This window comes from Lepidochelys kempii, chromosome 1 (genome assembly GCF_965140265.1).
Source record: "Lepidochelys kempii isolate rLepKem1 chromosome 1, rLepKem1.hap2, whole genome shotgun sequence".
Lineage (NCBI taxonomy): Eukaryota > Metazoa > Chordata > Testudines > Cheloniidae > Lepidochelys > Lepidochelys kempii.
In genome coordinates this window covers 183,447,129-183,471,649 of record NC_133256.1, presented here as the reverse complement: position 1 = coordinate 183,471,649, position 24,521 = coordinate 183,447,129, and the positions used below count along the sequence as shown (strand labels likewise).

Sequence of the window (24,521 nt, the reverse complement as noted above, 5' to 3'; positions counted from 1 at the left end):
GCTACAGACTAGGGACCGAATGGCTCGCCAGCAGTTCTGCAGAAAAGGACCGAGGGATTACAGTGGACGAGAAGCTGGATATGAGTCAACAGTGTGCCCTTGTTGCCAAGAAGGCAAATGGCATTTTGGGATGTATAGGTAGGGGCATTGCCAGCAGATCGAGGGACGTGATCGTTCCCCTCTATTCGACATGGGTGAGGCCTCATCTGGAGTACTGTGTCCAGTTTTGGGCCTCACACTACAAGAATGATGTGGAAAAATTGGAAATAGTCCAGCGGAGGGCAACAAAAATGATTCGGGGACTGGAACACATGACTTATGAGGAAGGCTGAGGGAACTGGGATTGTTTAGTCTGCAGAAGAGAAGAATGAGGGGGGATTTAATAGTTGCTTTCAACTACCTGAAAGGGGGTTCCAAAGAGAATGGATCTAGACTGTTCTCAGTGGTAGCTGATGACAGAACGAGGAGTAATGGTCTCAAGTTGCAGTGGGGGAGGTTTAGTTGGATATTAGGAAAAACTTTTTCACTAGGAGGGTGGTGAAACACTGGAATGCATTACCTAGGGAGGTGGTGGAATCTCCTTCCTTAGATATTTTTAAGGTCAGGCTTGACAAAGTCCTGGCTGGGATGATTTAGTTGGGGATTGGTCCTGCTTTGAGCAGGGGGTTGGACTAGATGACATCCTGAGGTCCCTTCCAACCCTGATATTCTATGATTCTGGGGGGGCGGGAAGGCTGGGCAACTCAGAGGAATGGCTCATGAGACACAGCAGTCTAACATTGTATTGAAATATTTGCATCCTCATGACTCAACATAGTTGTGTACTGACGCAATAAAGACATTGAAAGGCAAATTGTAGGATGTTGCATCATGATTATCTTTGCTCTCTGACTATATTCAATATTCAATCTCTCTCTCTTTTCTTCCCTTCTACCCCCTTTCTGGTTGTTGGAAAGGGCATGGCTTGGAACTGATTCCTCCAGCTTTGCCTGAGTTGGGTGGAATGGGGGAGTGCTCTTGTGACTGGCATTCTGCATGAGATCAAGCAGAGCAAAGGAGTTTCAATCATGTGCATGCACTCCCCCAGAGCCTCATACACGGCCCCAAAGCTATGTCATTCTAAGGCCTTGGGTTGACTATGACTACCTTACTTTGTATCCTGCATGGGAAGGGGAGTGGGCTGCCCAGGAGAATAGTAATGGCATATGGAGCCTTTCACTTCTAAATCAGTGGTTCACATCTAGCTCAGGCTGGCAGCAACCAAGTTTATATCAATTGGCGACTGTTCAGGGGCCTACCTGAAAATTGATTCTAAGTGGATAAGGGTAAGGATAATGACATTTGGCATTAATTGGCAGCCATGCTGACAGTATCAGCAGAAAGGCTAAGAACTCAATGGCTGTGGGGAATGAACTAGCCTCTTTCAGAGAGATGGTCCATCCAGAACAGGATAGCGGCATATTGGCAGGAAAACTTGAACTCTAGCTGTCATTGCTTGTACCTCTTTGGTGAAAAGAAGGACATCAGCCTCTATAGTTGTCAAGTATCACATCCCATGAGCTTTAAATTATTAGTATAAAAAATCATTTGGCATACATTTTACAGGCATGCCGATATTTAAGCAATTATCCTTTTTCTAATAATTACTGTGGGCCACACTTCACATGGGATTATAAAAAAAATATTTTGCAAAATTCTTCATTTTGAATTATGTTGAATGAGGGTGTTCTGATCACCAGAGGAGACCAGCCTGTAATTTTGCCAGTAACACTGCTGCAATTCTGCTGTTCTAAGTCAGATCTCTGGTCTCATGAGTAGATGATGCCAAAATACTTCAGTGACTAATGTCATGAAGAGGGGATTCCTTTGTATATTATCAACACCCAGGGAATTTGTGATTCAGAACATTGTTAGCTCCATGAACAATGATTCGGTAAAGTACTGATCTCTGTTTTGCACATCTTCTTACACTTCCAAGGATTCAGTTTTTGTGTGGTGCGGGGGTGGGTGTTAGGTACCTCGTTTCCATTAAATGTAGTTTAATCCCCACATGTTGTGCTGAAAATTAACATGCCTACGAACTTTCACTTTAATGCTGTGGGTTTTTTCTTAAACAATTTTTAAGCAAAAGCAAAATCTCTTAATACATTATAAACTGGTGAAGAGTCGAGAGCCCAAGGCACAGAATTTGGAGAAAACTGACGTTACGGTGCGTTATGTGTAACTGGTCCTGACACTGGTGTAACTCCATTGACTTCAATAAGCTTTAGATCGGGCTGTAACAGAGTAGCCTGCCAGCACTTGCTGCCTATGTAAAGAGGCCGTTGACTAGGCCATGACCCCTAGTGGGCACCTTTGAGACTTTTGCTTGGATTAAATCCCTTTTGTCTATGTGCAGGTCTAACAACTTGGCTGTGCACTTAGCCAGGGCCCCAGGAGAAGGGGGAATCCACACCCTACCCCTCAGACTACAAAGCTGCTCCACAGCTGTCACAACTTCGCAGTAAGCTGTGACTGCCTGGCTTCACAGTCCTGGGGAATGGCTGCTGGAACTTGTGGTCCAACCAACTCCACCCTCAGAATCCACTCCTCACCTCCCATGCACTGGGATACAGCATGCCTGTGGCAGAACAGTGCTGTACAGCACCCAGGGAGTGTAGGCATCCTTCATCCTGTCCACCCCCCCCCCCCAGTACAGTGGACCCATACTCATTCTGCTGCCTCCAGAACCATTGGTAGTCCAGGGGGGAATGGGAACAGGATTATTTACCCATTAAGAGTGCGCTAGAAGCGCTGCTGCTGTACAGATGTTCTGGGAGTAGAAGAAGAGCTTTCCTGTTCCCACGTAACGGAGGATTTTAGAGTATTTGAGGTCTATATCTCAATATTGAAGGTGAGGATCACCTGAATAAAATACAATTTAAGTAAATCAAATGTAGTCTTCTGTCTCCTTGTCCAGCTGCCTATGCAGCCCTCCTTTTGGAAATATTTAGAAGCCACTGTGGCAAATTCAATGCATGCTTAAGTGAGCACAGCCTACAGTCTTCAGGAGAGTTGACTCCATTTACACCTGCCATAAATTTGACCCTTTGTCTTTGAATTTCACTAGCTGGGTTAGACTTCTTCTAAATGACTTGATTTTTGAATACAAGCAGTAATTAATCACAGTGCCAGCATTTCACAGATAGACACTTCTCTCAAATGTGGAAATACTGAGTCATGCAAGACAAGTGAAGACATTTTTATAAAGAGGAAAATGTTTGCTCAATAAGCCTATTATCAGTTAAAGCACTGTTGTTCAGAAACTTGGCTAGACTGGGACAGCATGCTTGTAGAACTGCAGATTGTCTTCCAGTAAAAGGGGTGAGGAGATAATGAAGAAAAGGCATATAAACTGTTCCGTGCTCAAGATTTATAAGTGAAACTTCAGTTTTTTGTTTGTTTTTTCAGTAGCTATGAATTATAGATGCATGGGCTTAATTACTGTACCTCGTCTATCTGTTCACCGCAAAGACACCTAGTGGAAAGGGTGGAGCTGATCAGTGAGTTAGTCCCTTGCTATTGCATTCTGTCGACAAACCTACATCCTCTTAAACAGATGTCTTTGTTTTTAAGGCTGTTAGAACCATATTAACTCCTTTCCCCGCACCCTCTTTTATGGCCTCTTAGTAGTCCTTAGTGCTTGCTGGGGCACCTTAATGACTTTCTTACCCTCTAATTGTGTCTGCCTGGCTAATGACTCTCTTGTTTTATAAAATATTTCTGTAGATAGAAGGGGAAAATAACACATAATCACAACAGCTGGTTTTGAAGTAACTTTTAAAAAAACCCTGTATTTTGGGTTGGGTGTGTGTGTCACTCCCAGGGAAGCAAAATTTGACACCTAAACAGAATGAGAGTGTCATCACATAACCAAGTCCCGTAGTCTCAGTCTCAGGGTGAAGTTTAAAGACAGGTACTTTACATCAAGGATGCCCAAACTTTGCCTAACTGAAGGGAACAATGAGAATTTGATAGGAGATGTAAAATGGAGCAAGCAACAACCTCCCTCCTCTTTAATATGGAATTATGGCCAGCAGAGTCCACAGGTCCCAGCATGCTGTGTTCAATCCAGATCTAGGCAGCTGGACCCTGGCACCCTGGGACCAGTAGTCTCCTTATTAAAGGTTAGGGTAGGCATATGCTTCATTTGGCTCGTCTGTAAGCTGCATTTGTTCCTGGATCACACTTCTGCCATCCCTATGTTAAGCTGAAGATCAGTGCTTGGCTGGTGATTAAAGTAGAGGACTGACAGTTGGACAGTCTGGGTTCTGTTCTTGGCATAATCACAGTCACGAAACCTCTCTGTGCTTCACTTTCCCCACCTATCAATTGCAGCCCTCACAAATATATGCAAACGCCTTGGAAATCCTCGGATGGATGGAGCAATATATTTTTGTTCTCTTCCACTAGCGATAACTAGTCACTTTGTAGCTGGCTTCTGAGGTGCTATTGATCATCAGCAGTGTAGCTATATACATTCATGGGGGAAAGAGGTGGTGGTCTGATCCAGTACATGTTACAGTTAGGTTTAAGCAAATCAGGACTGGGGTTTAAATATGATGATAAAAATAAGCTGTTCTCCTGACATTTTTGCCAAATGGGAATTTGCACCTGCTTAGGCCAGTAGTGAATTTACAACAGATGTGTTAGTGGCACTGTTCATGTACTAAAGAGGAAGACAATACTATTTATAGCTCAATATAGAGCAGAAATGCTGCTGAATATTTCTCATGGTGATAACTGTCATTTTATGGCTATAATGGGAAACATCTTTCAATTTCCACCTTGTCTTTAGCTGTGACACTCTGAGTACCTTTCCCAGACCTGAAGAAGAGCCCTGTGCAGCTCAAAAGCTTGTCTCTTTCACCAACAGAAGTTGGTCCAATAAAAGATATTACCTCACCCACCTTGTCTCTCTCACTTTGCTTAAAGTAATAGGACATCAAAGCACTTAGCTTATATGTTTTGCTATAAGTAACCTAGCAAGTACATTTTTGTATGTATATTTTCTACACTTTGTATTGTCTGTTTCTAAGTGCTAGCTCTCTCATGATGTAACTCTAACAAAGAGTAAATCCCTCTGGACTAGATAAATTCCAAATTACAGCACAGATTCTACTGCTATAACATGAAAGCCCCTGCACAGCACGTTTATTGGCTGGTCCTTGACGTTTATAAAGGAAAATATCAGAGAAACTCATACCAAAGTCAAGCTAAAAGTCATTTATTTTCCCTGTGTGAAAACACAAGCAATTCTTGGCTAAAAATCTGATGTGCTATAGGTGAAATTGCTTGATATTTTCACCTGCTGTGGGAATTCCCCCCACCCCTGGTACCCTCTATTCAAGGTGAAAAACTGCAGATGGCTCTGAGATCCTAAAATGTTAAAATGTATCAGGCTTTCTAGAAAAGAGGTAAAGTTCTCGTAGAACCATGAGCTAATTCTGTGAGAAAACTGCTTATGCTCCATGAAGGCCCATCTATACTACAAACACAACACTTAGATTACACTGATTACAACTCCCAATGAAGTTAAAACATGATACAGTTTTGCTCAGTGTAAACTATCAGCATTACTGAAGTATGCAAGCATTTCTAAGGCGTTAGTGTAGTTTAGGGCTACTTACTTATCCTGGGGGGACAGCAGTGTTGTAAACAGGTCCCCCCCCCAACCCAGTTGTAGTGTAGATGGACTATTAATACAGGATTTTTATAAATATATTTACCCCAGCTCACTTTCTTTGGGTGAAGGGAATGTTTTATCAAATGTTCATTCATTTTTTTCCCCCTTCCCTAAAACTAGGTCTACAGCATCAGGACAAGAGCAAGGAATCTTCTTGGTTCTGAAGATCAGATGCATCTGAGCACCAGATAGCATCCCCACAGCTGGGATGATGATATTGAAACTCTTGACTGTTTCTGCCTGGGGGCAGAGGACACACCGCTAAGGAGAAGAGGAAGAGCCAGTCATTCTGGTTTTGCTATTGAGCCTTTTCTTTGGCAGGCCACTTCTGGGTCCCAGAACATAGAAGAAAAAAAAACTTGTTTTTCTTTCTTTCCTCATCTGAGCCCTACTGCAGCTGTGCAACCTAACTCCGTTTTGCTCCTTTCCCAGTGTTTGGTTTTGTTTGTTCTGGTTGTTGTTGGTTTTTTTTTTTTATGCACAGCCTTGATGGTAGGGAAAAGACTGTGCCTTGACTCCAGTGCTCATCCTTTCAGGAACAGGGGTTTTGCAGTGTGTTGTGTGTCGATTTTTGTAGAAATACAGAAAGTTTGGGGCAGGGTTGGTGGACTATTTTAGGATGACATATTTTTTTTAAAAAAATCGTTAAATTGTTAAGTTCTGTTTAAAGAACTTGCTCTCAGAGAAGCACTGACAAGAAATGTATAAAATGCTTATTTTTAGATGTTTGTATTTGTGTGTTTGTTTTGTTACCTCAATTGTCTTTTTTTTAAAGAGCAAACCCTTTCCTAGTCCAATCCTTCATTGTTTCCGTTTTGCAAGATTTTGCAGCTTCTTGTCCTTCATTGTAGCGTAAACAGCTATAATTTACTCTTAACATTTCTGCTAAATATTTTTCCTGCCTGTCAGATTGTAGAAATGGTGTCTATATTTTCTTTTTCTTGCTTCTGAAAATGGCTTTGTGCTGGCTGTGCTGACTATGAGAAGAAATGTGTGAAACCTTTAGCATGGGGCAAAGTCTGACATTGTTATAGGAACTATAGTATCAACCCATTCGTTCTTTCAAAACGGACCAAATATTTATATGGACTTAAAGGAGAAAATGAGCCTGGCCCAGTGTCAGGGAAAGCCTCTCGTTGACATCCGGGGACTCTGGATCAGGCCCTCTTTCTGTGATAACCATCAACACACACATTGATATTTTCATTTCTAATAATTTTGGGAGGCAGGAGTTTCAGTTTAGGCCATCTGAAGAGTGATATTTTTCACATGAACATTCAAGGATAAAATACAGGTATTGCAAAAAGCTACAACTCGTGGAAACAAAGTGTTTTCATAAGGCCAGATCTTGCAATTTGCTGAAGAGCTTGTATGAGTTGCTTGAGTGCTTTCAACTCCTATTGAATGTAACCTGGGCTGAAGTTTTCAAAAGTTGGCCTCTGATCCCTCATTGTGTGGTTGCCCAACCTGAGACATGTTAGGGACTGGATCTGAAAAGGGCTGATCGCCTGCAGCTCCTATGGACTTCATGTGCAGTTGTGAATTTTTAGCCTTAGGCTGTCCATTTAAGAATCCACTCTGAGATAACTTTTTGATAATTTTAGCCACAGAAGTTTGCAAGAGGATTGCTGGATTGGGCCTGATCCAGAAGCCTGCCCCCCCACCCCCCACGAGGAGTCCTTTGGAAGCCAGTGTGAAAGGATTAATTCCATGAATAAGGGCTGTAGCATTGCATATTAAAAAACAAACAAACCAATCCTGCAATTATCTTGGTGTAGGTGAAGCTATGTGCAGAGCTCCCTTGACTTCAGTGAGGCTTTTGTAGGGTCAGGAGTCTGCCTGTGTAGTGCTCACTACAGAATGAGGGCTGAAGTTGGTAATGCAGTAATTGTTTGGAAATGTTGCCATCCTTTTTGCTCCATCCAGCTTTTAAAATACATATTTAAGCTTTCTCTCATTTTTCAAAATATTCCTATCATGTATTCTATTTTTTGCTACCAGCCTTCCCAGCCAAAACATTCAAAAGATGAACAAAAATAATCTAAGTGTGATCAGTACTGAGACAGAGGCTGACTTGTCTTTAGGGCAGTGAACATCTTAAATGTGGGATTTACAAGTGCAGAGGACCCACAACTCCAAGTGAAGTGAATGGGAGCTGTATGTGCTCAACCTCCTGAAATTCAGTTCTATATCCTGATGAGACAACCTTCCTCTACGCTCTTAGGTCCTGGTGCTGTGAGGGGCTGAGCAGTTTCCACTCCCATGGAAGCTTGCTGGAAATGGAGGCACTCAGAATCTCAGCATTAAGCCCTTAATGCTAAAGCACATATTTTGCTGATTTGGGGCATTAGGCCCAGTTTTTTAGTGGTAGTTAGGCATTGCAACGCCTGAAGATCTGAGTGCCAATTACAACATCCTTAACTCCTTCTTCCTATCTCCCCTAGTCATTAACATTTTTTTCCTGATGCTGAACTTCACTCCCACTATATTCTCATAGCAATGCTGCTCTCCTGGGGGAGCTGGTTTCTTTGTTGCTCAATGGGTTAGTTAGCAACGGGAAAACCTCAAGGGTAGGAAGCTAGCATAAGCTTCTAAAAGTTTGGCTACTTATAGGAAAATTGTAGTTCAAGAAATACTGCAAGATCAGGCTCCTTTGTGACAGTGCCTGAAGGTCCTGGGTTTGGCTTTGCTGGAAATGGTGAAAAACAGTTTTTCATAGATTTAGCTAGGCCTGCAAGGGAAAGGTTCTAACCAAACTTTTTGAACTAAAAACAAACCAAGAAAAAAGTTCTTTTTTGATTTTGGTTGGTTCTTATTGTATCTGAATTGGCTCACCTCTTTCTAGTAATAGTGGCCAATTGATTGCTCTCCACTTTGCAACAACAGAGCATGGAAGGACCTGCTCTTGTTCCCATTGGAGTCCATGGCAGAACTCCCAGTGACTAAAAAGACAGTAGGTCTAGGTCCAAAGTTTCTGCTTGAATCTCAAGTAGTAGTGTTTTTATGGGTTAGCAGGTAAACAAGATATGAATGAGTGAAGATCCTACCACCTCCTGCTCCCACCATAAGGGCTGTTTCCACTGGCAAAACCTGAGAATAAGTCTAAAGTACTTCTGCCACTCTGCGGGGTCAGGTAGACAGAGTGCCAATAAAAATGCGCTACTGGCATAAGAGTTAATGCATCTGATCAATTGACTTAAATGTTTATTACATTTTCCTCCTTGTTAAATTTGATTTCACTAAACTGGGCAACTAAACTGATCTTTGCTAAGAAATCAGCTGGGAAAAAAAAATGAAACCAAAGCTGTAGTAATGTGCTTGCTCATATAGTCTAAAACTTGAAGGACAGGAACAAATCTTCCACATGAAAAACCTTTACAGTTGAAGTCAGCAGATTTACTTCACGAAAAAAGAAAAAGAAAAAAGCAAAGCAAAGAAAAAGGGCTTATGAGAAGCAGATGTTGGGTTGATATCCATTCCTGAAGGAGCAGATTCTGTACTCACAACACTTCAGTTTGAGAGTACTGATGGCAGCGAAAATAAAAGGGAAAGGTTCTGACATAAGAGAAAAGGTCTGTAAAAACAGGGCTCAATCAGTCTACAAGTCTTAATACACTGCAAAAGGAATCATCTCATTGCTTATATGCTAAATTCTACTGCCCTCCCAGGAAAATGGGAGATTTATTTTGTGAGGGCCTGTACTAACATAATGTACTTTATTACTGTTTCCGTGAGGAGATGCCAAAATGATTTTTGTGTCCATACAAACAATCACATTTATATGATTAAGTACTTAACTCTTTTTTTTGGTAGAGGTTTCTGCCTTCTGAGTTATCTGGGGTCTGATGCTACCCCCTGTGAAGTAAACTGGACCACTCTCAGATTATAAGTAGGAACAGGACCTGTCAACTGGATTGAACCATTTCTGAGACTCTGTTTGTCCATTAGTTTTTAAACTGAACTCCCCCATAGTTAATATAGGGGGAGTTTCCAGCTTAAAAACTGATGGTACAAGATGGCCCTTAGTTACACAGCAGACACAGTTGTTGGAAATTTTGAATACCTTTCTCCTGGTAGGAGCAGACCTACTTTTGTTCTGATTCTTCAGATTTTTCAGTACTAGAAACATAATTCTGCAAGGTAATCCGAGAGAGAGAGAGAGAGAGAGAGAGAGAGAGTGTTTTATAACATGGAAATCTTGGATTTTTTCCCCCCGCTTTTTAAAAAAAAACCCATAGTTTCTTCCTCAAAACATGCTTTTTAAATAACACTGTCTTTTCCCGTATTTTTTGGAGTTGTTATACAGTATATTTTATCCCCTTCCCCTCCCGTCACTTCCTCTAGAAATTGATTGGAATTGTATGGTAAATCCCATCTGACCTTGACTATTTAGACATTTGCATTTAATTATGTTCTCCATGACTTCAGGGTTGCGTGAAATTCTTTTGTCTGTACAAAAGGCTTTCAAATGCTCTTGATAAACCCTGATTGGTTGTACCTACAAATGTGACCAGGCAGTCAGCAGGTGTATATAAACAGAGGTGCAATGTCTTTTTCATGTGGTGGACAAGTGCATAACTGCTGACCATGGGTCATTCTACTCACTTCAGGCACAATTCTTCTTAGCAATAGAGCATTAATTTACATTTCTGTTCATCTAAAATCTTTAAAAAAATTTCTGTTTTTTAAAAATATTCCAGCCTCTTGAGATTTCTAAAGCATGTTTGAACTATTAATATTAGAGGCTTTAAAGAAAAAAAGTTCACTTGACATATATGTCTTTTAGACTGAACTCCCAGGTCCAGCAAGAAGGGATTTTTTGTTTTTTAAGGAAACATTGCCTTTTAGTATTAGTCCTGTGGGCACAGTCTGCAGTTGTGACTCAGGCAAAGCACCTGTTGAAGTCAATGGGACTTTTGCCTGAGCAAGATCAAACCCTTTAATAGTGACAGGGGTGCTAAAGGTAGTTTTCTTACAAAGCTTGATCCTGACGTGCTTGAAGCAGAGAAGAGTACCTCTTGCATTTCATGCGGATGCTTGGACAGCCCCGCCTAGTGCTGTACCCAGTCCCCTTTCTACATGGGCAAACAAGACCCAACAGGGGAACTAGATATTCCTGAAACTCAGTGTTGCTGACCCCTTAATCCACACTCTGAGGTTCTTGGCATCCCCTGACTAGAAAAAGTGTTTCTTCTGTTAAGAGCACTGAACTGAGCAGCCTGCAGTAGCTCTTCAGGGGGCTGCATCTTGTAAGGTGCTTAGAGCTTCCTGTGAAGTGCTGAGCATTCTCCGCTCCCGTTGGAGATGCGGGGTGCTCAGAATGTCATAGCAGACATGTAGCATTTTGCAGGATCTGCCACCTAATGCCCACCACTATGCAAGATCAAGCCCTAAAAAGGGAATAGCAAAATAAAGGCCCTCATTTTATTTTATTGAGCAGGGATCCTAGAAACCTATTTGCCATGGAAAAATGCAGAGTTTGTGTTTTTACAGAGATCTTTAGTTTTTATATTTTGTGGAAAAAAATAAAAACATATACAGTGGAACCTTGATTATCCGATCTAACTGGGACCAGGGCCAGATTGGATAACCAAAAATTCCGATAATTAGAAGAATGGGTGGGGCTCAGGTTGTCAGCCCCAAGTGGTGGGGCTTGGGTTGTCAGCTTAAAAATTGCAAATATATCAATAAAACATTGTGTTCACCTGATAGCTGTCTATATTGTGTGTAGGAAAACTAAAGTTCAGTATTTCATTTTAATCACAGGAAAATGTAAATGTTTGTGGTTAGTTTTTTTTATTGGAGATTTTGGGGGGGGGCGGTTATCATGGAAAACTAAGATACCTGCTCATGAAAGACCTGATCTAGCTTTCACTGATGTCAATAGAAAGACTTCAATGACAGCTGTGTCAGCTGATCTCCATCCCACGGTGTTGGTGGGCAGAAAATGCCTGATCTCCATCCCACGGTGTTGGTGGGCACAAAATGTTGACTTTGTGTCTTATCCATAGTCCGCTGAAGTCAGTGGGAGGCTTTTAATTGATTCCAGTGAGCTTTGGATCAGGCCATTAGTATTTATGCAACAGCAATATTATAGTACCTGAAGTTTACATGCTTTATTAGCAAATTTGCAAATTGTTGTTGCGCTGAATGAATCCCCTTTCCTTTCCAAGATTTGTAGCTGTTGTTTAAAACCATCAATTAAATCAGGTGCCTCTCCCCTCCCATCCACATTCAAACCTTACTTCCCCCAAAACTCCACTTAACTCTTTTGTGCCCCTCATCAAAATTGATGGGGGACATGATGTAAAGAAAAGTGTTGGGTTTTTTTTTTCATTGTTTAATAAATAATTTAATGTGAATTTTTTATTGTTATATTTTTATGTAGCATTTTTGGTTTTGTCTGTATTTCTTGACCATTAGGTAATGCTTTCATGTTTTATTCTTATGCAACTAAAGAATTCATAAATCTCTTTGTAAATTCCAGCATCCTGGGGTTTTTATTTTTTTTTCCCACAAGGTTGATTTTTAGAGCTAAGGAATTCATTTTCTGATGAAAAGCGCGTTGGGAATTGTAAATGAGGCTCTTCCCTGAAGGTACTTGCTGTTGATTCCATACATTATCATCTGACTCAACTGGGATTATTTGTTTTAAATTGTTTGTTTTGCTGACTTCATTGGGACACATGGAGCCTTCAACAATGTTCTTTCTTCCTTTCCAGGACGTAACACTGTAATTAGAGGTGCATAAGAAAAAGGTTGTTTTACTGTATAGTCTTTTAATACATGCTAGAGGCTATATTATAGATGAAGGCAGTAGCACCATCTGTTGTTAAGGTTGCTTGACCTTCCAGTTGGGAGATCCTGTTTTCAATTGCTTATAAATCTGTAATCATTCAGTCTGAAACTTTCCATGTTAGGTGTCTGCCTCAGACTGCTTTTTTTCTAGAAAGTTTCAGTAAAAATGGTTCAGCTACTTCTGAGAATGAGATTAGCAGAAACTGTTGTTTTGCCTATGTAAAAAAACTACTTACAACCATTTTGATGAGAAAATCTTGTGGTTCTGTGTTTTGGAACGGAGACTTGACATTTGGTGGTGGGGGGAGAGGGCACAAGAGCTGGGCAGTAGATACAGGACAAAGAGTCTGTGAGAGAAGAATGAGAGTGGGAGCCAGGATACTGAGACTAGCTGAATAAGATGCCTGGAAATGGGAGCAGGCAAACTCAGAGGTGGAGGGATGGGGACTGGGAGCTAATGTGCAAGGGAGCATGAGAGGACTAGGAATGGTGAAATATAATATATAGGTATAGCTTGACTAATCCATGAAAAGGGGCAGGAGGTATATGATCACACCGATCATATATTTGTTGATGGTTAACACCAAAAAGTGAGAGAACTTGTTCAGTGGGTTTATTATAAGCTAGGAGTAATCAGGGTCAAGAAAAATTCAGAATGAATAACAGGAAAATACTTCTCCAAAACATCTGCTACACTGCATAGTAGTCCCCAATGGACACCCCGTTGCCCTGAGGCAGCTATGAAATATCAAAGGATCAAACTGATTAACTCCTACTACTTCTCCCTCTGATTTCTATTATTCTTTCCATAATAAGGCTTCAGTTATGTTATCCCAGGCCTCAACCTCCATACTTTCAAGGACCCATACCACAGGGGTCTCAACTTGCCATATAGGTGCCATTGTAACGATCAAGAAAGGGCAGTACGGGAAATAAACGTCAGGAAATATGATGTTGACAGACCCCATTCGTCAGCAGGCGAGATCAGATCTGGGACCTGTGGAGCTAAATGCATGAACCAGTACTGCATGAGCTCAAAGGCCAATGGCTCTTAGGTAAGGCTGTAGCAGACTCACTAATCTGTAAGTGGTCTAGATGCCACTAGAGGAGGACAGAGCACACACCACCAGGCATGGATTTCAGAAACAGCAGTGTACAGGTTGATTTTAATTGTACTGGGCCCGATCCTCAGCTGATATCAATCAGTGTAGCTTCAGTGGTACTTTACACCACTTGAGAAGCTTGCTGTAATCTCCAAATGTTTATTTTAAATTTGTACCAGTTTAAGGCTGAATTCCAGTGCTTGAGGGCATAGGAAGGTGCTTCTCCCCATACAACGTGCAAGACAGATTACTTCCATCGTGCACATGTAACCCACATGCCTTCTGGATGTGGTGCTCTGTCCTCTCTAGTGGCACCGAGACCACTTAGAGAGAGATTAATAAGTCTGCTCTACAGCCTTAGCTAAGAGCCGCGTGGCTTTTAGCTCATGCAGTAGAGGCTCATGCATTTATCTCCAGAGGTCCCCTGCTGACAACCGGCGGTCTGTTAGTGTTACACGCAGCATAATGTCACACATTCCACAGGAAATGTTCCACACAGGGGAGCGGCAACCAAGGCAAGGTGCTACTGCAGCTCTCAGTGGCTGGCACATTCCCTGTAACAGAAGATGCCCTGAGCTCCGCCTCTGGTCTTTTATTGGCCCCCATGTTTGAGATCAGGATCATCTTTGTGAAGCCTCTGAATTCAAAAGGTTGGGTTGTCTGTGTGCATCTAAAACACACAGTATACAGGGTGGAGACCAAGCCATCTGGTGAGAATTCTTCACAGCTGAAGTGTGTGTTCTATTGGGACACCAACTACCACTGAAATGATTATTTCTTTTTGGAACCTGTAATCATCCAGTAAATTCCTACATTTTGAAACATAATTTTTGGCCTCATCAAAAGCAATTGATAACTATTGTAAAAACCCTAAATCAGAGGGTCTTTGCTTTGACAATAGCTGCACATCTGCAATTGATTTATTACTCAGGGAAGAAAGCAATTGAGCAATAAAGTTTTGATGCCAGACATAGCATGTAACAGAGGTATCTCTGGCTTTGAAAATGAATTGTCATGTGAATGGCCATGGTAGAACCAAAGTTCAGAGAGCAGGGTTTTGTTTTTTTCCATGCCCACTTATTTTAGACAGAATGAAGAACACCAGCTCTAGTTACCCACCGCCGACCAGGCACCAGAGAGCACTGCATTGGAAGCCAAATGTAGCAACAAAGGTTTCTGTATCTAGTCAAATACTTAAAAGCTGTTCTTTAAGTGTAACATGCTGGTCTTTTCACGTGACTGAAAATAAAAGAGAAACATTCAGTCGTATGCTACCCAGCTCCTTCCATTGGAAGCACCCTAATCTCTTTCAAAGGGGCAGGTCCTGAATGTAGAGATGTTCTTGTTGTTTGTGTAAAAACCCATTTGAAGAATTGCATAGGGATTCCACACCCCCAAAGTATCCCTAAGCTCCAAGGCTAAACTCTTCCATGTTTGGCTGGCTCAGTGAGGACAAAGCTCCGGGTTATCATCTTACAGACATTTTGACAGAAACCTTGCACCACCCCCAGGAAGAAACCTGTCTCTCACTGGAGACACAAAGAGCCAGGATGCTGCCTTTGCTTTTTCTGCACCCCAACCTTCTGCTGGGGGAAGTTACTGTACACTTTTCTGTTGAGCAGCTTACTCCTTGCCTATCTCTTCATGGTCTGGTCGGCTACTCTAGTAGATTGTGGGGTATGGATCAAGGCTTCTCCTAGCCCCTGCCCCTTTTTTCCCCTCCCCCACCCTTATCCACTTGCTCATGCTCCTCAGGTGAGCAGCCCCTGTTCTCCTTCCCATGGACAGGATTGCAACCTGAGCTGCGCCAAGCAGAGGTATAAGCAAGGACCTTGCTCTCCCCTGAATGGGCAAGTAAAGGCTGTGGAAACACAGGCCTAGTTAAAAGGTGTAAGCACTAGATTGGAACACAGGCATCTCTGAGGGCTAGTATTAAAATACTTTAGCCTAAATGAAGTTAGCAGGTTCAGTAGAGAGGTATTAGCCTGTATAGCACAGGCCATAAATTTCACCTGTCAAACTGGATGATCCAGTGGGCCCTTTCAGCCTTATGTTCTCTGATAGGATGAAATGAACCCTGCTGACCATCAATCCACCTGTCCACCTTTTCTGAAATGGGGATGATAAAATCTACGCTAACCCTGTGGGAGCCGGGGCAGGGAGGGGAGGGTTAGTTTGAGTCTGAAGTTCTTTTAAGATGGGAAGCAAATCCCAAGCCCTTCGCTCTCCCAGATCTTAAGAAGGCTGCCCGTCTCTGCTCCTTTTGAGTGGAGCATCAGCTGGGAAATGCTATTCAATTTCTGGAGGGGCTGTTTTGGACAATTTGCTTCCACCCCACCCACTCACCCACACATACACCCCATTTCTTGTATTAGCATTTTGCTATAGGAAGACAAAAATTCCTCTCTTAAATACAGAGACTGTCCTTATTTGTGAAACCCATGCCTCAGCTGTTTTAGGGCGGGTTGGCTGAAGGTTGGCACTGTAATAGGGGGCCTGATCCCTCTTCTCTAGAAGTCAGTGGGAGTTTTGTTATTGATTTCAGTGGGAGCAATGGGGGTATATTAAAAACAGTTGGAGCAAAAGTCGCCCAGTGACTATATGTCCACTGGGTCTCTTTTGCCAGACATTTCAGTGATGGATTTTAAAATAAACACGGGGATGTTTGGAAATATTTTGTATCTGTAAATATGTAAAATATGCAAAACAAAGCTAACAGCTGTGGGGTGTACTCTGGCCACGTGAGGAGGATTTGTGTAATGGTGGGTTTTTTTCCATTGCCTCGTCTTTTTTTTTTTAAGCCTCTGTGTTTTTTCCAAGAGAATCACTTTGCTGCCATTCCCAGTGGAAAAGGCGGGAGGCAGTCAGATGGGCTCGTCCAATGGTGTGTGACGTTCTACAGACTGCCTCAACTTCAGTGAAGGGCCTTGTAAGTCGTAGTGAAACTTCCTTTCCACGTAACATACAGACACTTTGAACTCCATGTTCAATAAAAACTTTGCCCTGGAAGTGGGGTGGAGTGTGGTTTTAATTGAATCTGGCCTTTCAAAAGCAGTAACAGAAGGCAGAACATCACATGGGGTTGGGGGGGACATGTTTTCTGTAGCAGTTCTCAGTTACCTGAGACAAGTGACACCAAAGTGTTAACAACTGGTATGCAATTCATTTCCTAAAGTGAATTCATTGTTTATGAAAGGGGATGGATTGATGCCCTTGCAGCCCGCAGTTCTTCATTTTATCCACACTGAATGGTCCCATTGATGACAATGAATGATATGGGAGTTTCGCCATTGACTTCCATCGGATCAGGATTTCACCCAATGTAACCACTGGGCTAAGGAGAGCAGGTTTGACCCAGATCAAGCACAGGCTGTCAGCCACCCTTACGCACCTTATTTTTTTAGTGGGCCTATTCGCTCCATATGGTATTGCTCAGGAGCAGTAAGGGCATTAGAAGCCCTAAGTAAGTGGCAATGTGCACCAGCCAGGAGGCGGCCCTGGGAGACATAATGACTCACTCAGAGAGTTGACTCTTGCTCTGGTGGGGGAAGTAAAGTGCTGCTGTCCTGAAAAATGTGCAGGTGTCCCCTGCCCCAGTCAGTTCCATAGGCCACCACCTGGGGCTAGGGAAGGTAGAGGCAGGGTTTTTCTTGCTCCCAGTCCCTTTCCACCTCCTTCTCTACCCACTTCCTGGTGGGCTGGGGAGAAGGGCGTTTCCCCACTTCCAGAGCAGCTCTACATCTCCATTTCATGGAGCAGGTAAAACTACCCCACTTCCACCATCTACATGTCAGAAAAAGACTTGGCCTTGCTATAGGAGGTGCATGGACATTTTGCCTCCCAGGAGCCACCACAATGAGTGCAGGGCAGATCCCTGAATTAGTGATAGCTGAGTCTAATTGTCTGCTGTCTTAGACTGAGGGGCTTGCATCGCATTGTTTGTATGGTACTGCAGGATGCTGGTGTAAGTCTGTTGAAGGTTGTTATCTCCTTGGGTCCTTCCTGAAAAGAAAAGAAAACCATGTTCATCTCATGAAGCTGCTGCAATCAGCAAAATCTGAAATAAGTAAATAAATAAATATAAGATTCCCATGTCCAGGTCTCATGGCAGCCTGAAGTCCTTACACATGACCTAATGTACATAGCTGCACTATGGGAATAAGGTAATCTGGGACCCTTAGGCCCAGATCCTCAGGAATTTAGACACCTAACACACATTGAAATTAGGCACCTAAATACCCTTGAGGATCTGGACCTTAACATCTACATATGGTGTTAAACCATGTTCTCAAAATTAAAAAGAAAAAGCAGGTACAAAGTTCAGCACCGCCCTAATAACAACCCCTCCCCCCGTCACACATACCCCACCGACAACCAGGCTGGATATCTCAGAAGGGTGTTTCACACCACTGCTAAGTCTATAGAAGAATTTGGACACTGTTATGCCCCACACAGCTTGGTAAACTTTTTACTTTACCTGTGACAGGTGTGTGTGTGAATTTAGTGCTTACAAAAGATGCTAGCCTATCTGAAGGCCCTTTAGAGACAGAGGGCCCTCAAGAGGGCATGAAAGGTGCATTGGACAGATATGGCACAGGCCGGAGGGCCAAAGCCTCAATGATATTTAGGCATTGGTATTAGGATCAATGGAAGTTAAGTGCCTCAATGCCTTTGAGGATTAGTCCTAAGTGACCAAGCGTCTCTACACTGCTCTGCAAGTGCTTTCACCCTGAGCTTGAGAGACAAGATCTAGAGGTGAGAGGCTCCTTCCATCTTCGCTCCTATTTGACCCTTGGCCTCTCGCCACAGCCAGCCAGCAAAGGTGCCATTTACCTTAGGTCCAAATCCTCAATATGGGCACCTACATCCCATGAATTTCCCTAACTCCTCAGTGGGAGTTAGATATCTGAATACCCTCAAGAATCTGGGCCATAGTGGTTGGTTTTTCTGTTGTAAGCTGAGATCACCGACTTTGTGGACAGTGTTCACCAAACATTGATGACTTATGGTCACTATTAACCAGTGATTTAGCTGTGATAGGCCTTCATTCTTCATTACTAAATCCATAAGCCCTAAGTGTCCCCCTGCAAACTAGCATTTGTAACATAAATGACTGATGCTAATCAGGAAAGAGCACTAGGTTTTTGAGGGATGAAGCTATAGATATGCCTAAAATGTGGAAAAGTTGAAAGGAATACTGTAGTTGTACCATATAGCTAATAACTAAACTCTTCCTTATGGCTAATAAATTACTCCATTCTTATGGTTTGGGCTGTATTTCAGTGACTGTTAGCAAAGGAGAAAGGAGAAGAAGGTTAGTAGCCATAATCCATGACATTCCTACAGCAGTTCAAGCCAAACACTTCTGATTACCTTGTAGATAGCTGACTGACAGTTTGAAGATGGTTGAAAGGCAATATTGGCAGCCCAGCCTAATACAGTGTCAAAACCTCCAGTTCCCCATGCTCAACTTAATCCACAATTACAAGTCCTTTTCTGCAAATCACAAACCTGTCATTTTCTTTCTATGAAATCAGCAATCACTATAATTTCCTCTCAGCTGGAATATCTTTTTTCATCCCCCCACCCCCCTTTTGATGGGTCAGATTTAAACCATCTGCAGGCAGATGGAAAGGAAAAGTAGAATTATTGTTTTCACTGAAAACTTTTGCAGCTGTCAGGGTGTGTTTGAGACAGGCCTGATGGCTGAAAACAAAGACAGGACACACTGTCCCGGCTGGGTGTAATAGGAGCAGAACTCCTTATAGCCAGCTCTTACTTGGAAAATTTGGGGCTAAATGAGGTGAACAAAATTATTACTGAGTAATTTTCAGAGGTTTTCCAGTGGGGATTCTTCACAGATCTGTTCTGCTTTTGCTGGGCCTATATGAGATCCTTGTCTGTGTGCGAGCCTTTCTAAGTGCCTGATGTGAAAAAGAAGTGCATTGTTTTGTAACTTTCACACCACATGGTGGTCAAGGGGCAGTAATCATTGACTCCATGTTACACTCTCATGAACCCCAGTACTGCAATCCCAAGCCACCAAAAAATAACCCACAAAACAAGACATGTAGGTAGGTTATCAATTAAAACTTGTAATAACCATAGACCGGTTAGGTCAGGAACAGTCTGAACAAAACACGAGAACAGTCTGAACAGAAGATATGTAGCAGGAGACCATGAGTAGCTGCGCATGCTCAATGCTATGCACACGTGCACATCCACACACACAGAGCACCTTAAATAGGAAGAGGAACACTGAGTGTAGGAAGCAGGAACCATGAAACAAAACAGGAACGGGGAGCAGGAAGCAAGAAGGCAAATTCCTTTACTTCACTCCAAAAATTTAGCAGTATCTGGCTGGAGGCAGCAGGTGAGCCTGGGGCCTTCGGATATATTTCTGATTCACAACGTCCTCCACTGGCCAGATGACATCATCATATGCAGAAAAATTGTCCTCTTCCCTATCTGTTCCCCTTCCAGTAGGCAGTGTATCACACTGGCTAACAACGCGTTCTCCCTGTGGTAAACACACTCACCACGCTCAGTACCTACAAAGCAGCCTACAAAGTCACGTCACAAGTATTGCTTCCAGACCCTCCCCCACAATACACTGCTTGTTCTGGTTAGAATGCCTGGAATCTTGCATGGCTAAATTCATTGAAACATGAATATTTCCAAGTCACATCGGTCGGCTTCGAGGATGGCAAAGGGGCGGAATGAACTTTTTCCGTCAGTATAGATAACTTGCTCTGTCAATTGGTTGAAGAGTCCATGGAACAGGGTTTCTCCAATATTTCTTGAAATGAACTCAGCATATCATATCAAGCATGACAACGCAATAGGGGAAGCTGTATCTGATATGCCACTAGTATGAGAGCTACATGCTTCTTCAGAGCCCCATATAGTCTATCCACTGTCCCGCGTCCCTGGGAATGGTTCACAACAGATTTATAAAGCACTGTGCCCATATCTGTCAGAAAGCATTCAACTCTTTTGAAACCAAAGGGTTCCAATATCTGAAACAAGGCTCTCTGGTAGGCCAAACATAGCAAATACAATGGTTAGGCAAGAAATGAGCTCCTTTGAGGTGCCTCGTGAAATTATGACTGCAAAGGGGGTAAGGTAAGTAATAGTCTATAACAATCAACAGTGTGTAACCATGCAGTACAACTGAGGGCCCAATAATGTCTACTGCAATTCTCTGCCTGGTCTGTCTACGACTGCCTGTTTCAAAGGGGCCAGAGGAACAGCAGTTCTAGACATTGTGAAGACTGAACGTGCCTTCATATGGCACGCAGTGTTTGAGCACAGCGCTTGTCACCAAGCATAGCTACATAGAAATTACTTCTGCTTCATAACTCCAAAATGTCATTCATGACCCACATGAAGCGTGCTTGTTGCAATGCTGCTGGAACAATCAGCTGGGCTTCTCTGCATAAGATATGTTGAGTAGCACCTATCTTCACTGAGAGCTCAGAACTAATTCTGTGAAACGTAGACAAAGTTTGCTTAAGGACTGGGGCCATCCAACCTGCTTGTACAGGACATAGCACGTGCACAGTTCAGCATCTTAAGGTGTGGTGTCAACTGCCATATCTTTCAGTGAAAAGCATAGGGTGGATGCTGCCATTTCTGCATATAAGGGCGCCAACCCAGAATTTCTCAAAATAGTATCGGCAAGTAAATCTGCCTGTGATATATATCGTATCAAAGGCACACTGCTGCCACTGGCCAATTCACAGTTGTAGCATCACACACAGTAGCCTTATGATAGAGAGGTCTAGAATAGGCAAATGATTAGACTCTAAGGTGATACATCTTCCCACTATGTATCCCTGGAAGCACACAATAGCAAAAACCATCTCCAAGAACTCTAGTGCAATTTGGGAGAACTTTGCTTCCACTGGGGTGAGTATACAGGATGCAAATGTAACCAGGTGTCCCTCTCGGAGTACAACTGAATCCAGACCCTGATTGCATGCATCAGTTTCAATCACTATAAGCATTAATGGATCAAAATAAGGATTATTCTGCTTCTGTCAATTACAACTATCTCTCTCCCTGATCATGCCACCGTTTCATGTGCTCTCAACAGTCCTTTCTGCAGAAGTCTATTTGGTTGGAGGGGCAGATCTACCACCTGGAGCCTGTATTGGCTGTCTCTGGTGTTTTTTGTTGTGAGTGTCTGGGTGGGTGTATGTTACTTCTGCCTGCAGCATTCTGGATGGCTTCAAGAAACACAAGCCAGCATCCAGATTGGTCGAGGAGTGTTCTCCTCCTCCACTGTCCTCAGTTTCTCAGGCCGGACTGATACTCGGGTATAGTTATAACATATGACTTATGGCATATTAATCTAGCTGTTGGTAGCAGGTTGTCAGCCCCTTTCCGTTTGGAAACAGAACTCTCTAACATTCTCTTTCAATTGCAATGTGGGCATTCTTCTCTCTTTTTTCTGGTATGTAGCACTTCTCTTTTTTATTTTTTATTTTAATTTTTTTTAACAACTTCAGGGTTAAGTTTCTGCTGCTTATGAAGCTTGTTAGAGTTGGCACTAAAGTTTTTGTCCTTCTGCTCATGAGTCTCTGAACTGATAATCCCAAGAAAGCATTACAAACTGTGTTGTGTAAGTGGTAATGAGGATCCTTTTAGTCTGCCAGAGCCATTGTTATCAAGTTTAACGCTATTCATTTTGTGTTTTTCTTGCTAAGCCATTTGACTCTGCATAGTGAGAGCATGGTGTGCTTGGGCTCATCTATCATAGAGAATGGGCAGAATATGGCACTCATGAATTGTGCTCTATTATCTGTTATGAAGTCATCTGGACCCCTGCAATGAACAGTTTGTGCATTACAATGTGTTATTATATTGTTACTGAATGAGTTGTGCAACACTTCAACTTAAAAACAATTTGAGAAATAGCCCACTAATAAAAAGTATTATTTTTCATTTAAGTCAAAAGAGCTGCACTGAGCTTGAACCAGGGGAAATCAGGAATCCCATTGCTGTGGGGTTTTCTGCATTCTGTTTCAAGCTTGCATTTTGGAGTTAAACAAGAAAAATAATGATGAAAAGGCAGAACCAAATAGAAAGACGCTGATAACAGACTGAGAAAGGTAAATCATTACAGACTAGAGCTCAAATCCTGTTCAGGTTAGTCACATGAGGCCTCAGTGGATTTACCTGCATAAGTAAGAAGAGCAGGATTTAGCCCTGAATCTGGTAGGCCTAAGTCCACTGCCTGGCTCCTTTGAGCAGACATTTACTCACGTACAAAGTAAGTGTAAAATTTTAGCAAATAAGAATCTGCCATCCTTTTGCGTGATATGCAGTGGGGAATCAGTCCCACTATAAACAATTTTAGCTAGAGAATGTAGCCGGCCTGATTCGCTATTGCCTTGCACTGTGTGTAGTCATTTACCCCTGCACAAAGAGAGCATAACATGCTACTATTCTAATTCAATTTGGTTCATATACAGACATTCAATATATGTGTAACTGTGCAAGGCAGTGGAGAACCAGGCCCAGCATCCTCCTGGTGCTCAGGACCAACTCAGGTCAGGCTTCCTGAACTGACAAACCTAGCTCATAAGTATAACTGGTCTTATTATTGTGTCTCAAAGTTTCATCACCTCCTACAGTGAGCAGTATTAATGAAAAGAGAGGGAATTAGATCAGGCTGACCCAGCTCTGTTCCTTTGACAGCTGTGTGTACGTAGGAGTATTGTTTTCTGCATGGCTTTCTTTGGAGTGCTGAAAAAAATAAACATCTGCTTATGATATTTGCTCCCATTAGTGTCTATAATAATGTTTATAAATTAAAGAGATGTAGGTTATAAATGTGTAGAAGCTAATACTGTTCTGCCAACTCAAGGCTATTAATATTCCTGTATCTAATATTCCTGTATCTATTCTAATTTTACTGTCTCTAGGCTTAACCTTATACAGGGTATACAAGTTTACATTCTGCATTCACCTGGATTCTTTGGGGAGTTGGAGTTTACAGAAATCTCAACCACAAAGGGGAGCTGGGGGACCCACCCACAACAGCCATGTCCAGCTCTGGTTGATTGGAAGGTGTGGTTAGCCCAGTCAGGGGCTTTTGAGAAGTAAGGGTGGAAACCCAGTCCTGAACTAAAATGGAACACCACTGAGGCAGAAGAAGCATGCCAAAAAATTATTCATGAGTATATCAGGATCAAAAAACAAGAACACAAGAAATGAAACTAAGAAAGCAATGGTCACTATTGTAATTCAGGAGATGCTACTTTATGTAGCTGGGAATTAATCTGTTAATAACAATACTTCCACTTCTCTACCACCTCGTACACAAGAATCTCAAAGAGGCCACCAGAGGTCACAGATTAAGAAGGGAAAGAAAGACAGAAAACCTGAGCTCTCAATAAGCAGTTAATGAAGAAAGCATTCTGAGTTACAAATGCAACTTCTAGGTGCTATAACTGCTCCACCCCTTTTGTTCCTCAGGAAAAGCACACATTTATATGTTACTTCTCCAGTTAGTGGTACAGACTCAGCACGGATTCATTATTTGTCACAATCTAGCTGCCTCTACACTGGGTGTTAGGTTGGCATAGATAACCTGCGTTTTTCACACCTCTGAACACTGTAGCTATGTTGACCTAAATTTTAAGTGTAGACCAGGCCCAAAGAACATTAGCTACATCAACAATTAACTCTTCCATTGACATAGCTGAGTCTACATTGTGCTTTTTTTTCACACCCTGATGGACCTAACTGTGCCAACATAACATTTAAGTGTAGATCACACTTGGGATAGAGAATCAGAAGGTTTATGCTCTATTCCTCGCTTGCTGTATGATCTTGCATACATTAGTTAGGGACTGAGCAAAAACCCACCAAAATCAGTGAAAAGT

General features: G+C 42.4%; 1 protein-coding gene across 2 annotated transcripts in view; it reads left to right on the top strand.

Moving 5' to 3' along the window:
• VGLL3 (vestigial like family member 3) overlaps positions 1–6,431 on the top strand; it is a 33,954-nt gene extending 27,523 nt beyond the window's left edge. For both annotated transcript variants that reach the window (XM_073328716.1, XM_073328705.1), the window contains exon 4: positions 5,846–6,431. In XM_073328716.1, coding sequence (XP_073184817.1) covers positions 5,846–5,889 — 44 coding nt within the window. In that variant the 3' untranslated portion in view covers positions 5,890–6,431. The remainder of the gene's footprint in view (positions 1–5,845) is intronic.
• The last annotated feature ends 18,090 nt before the right edge of the window (positions 6,432–24,521 follow it).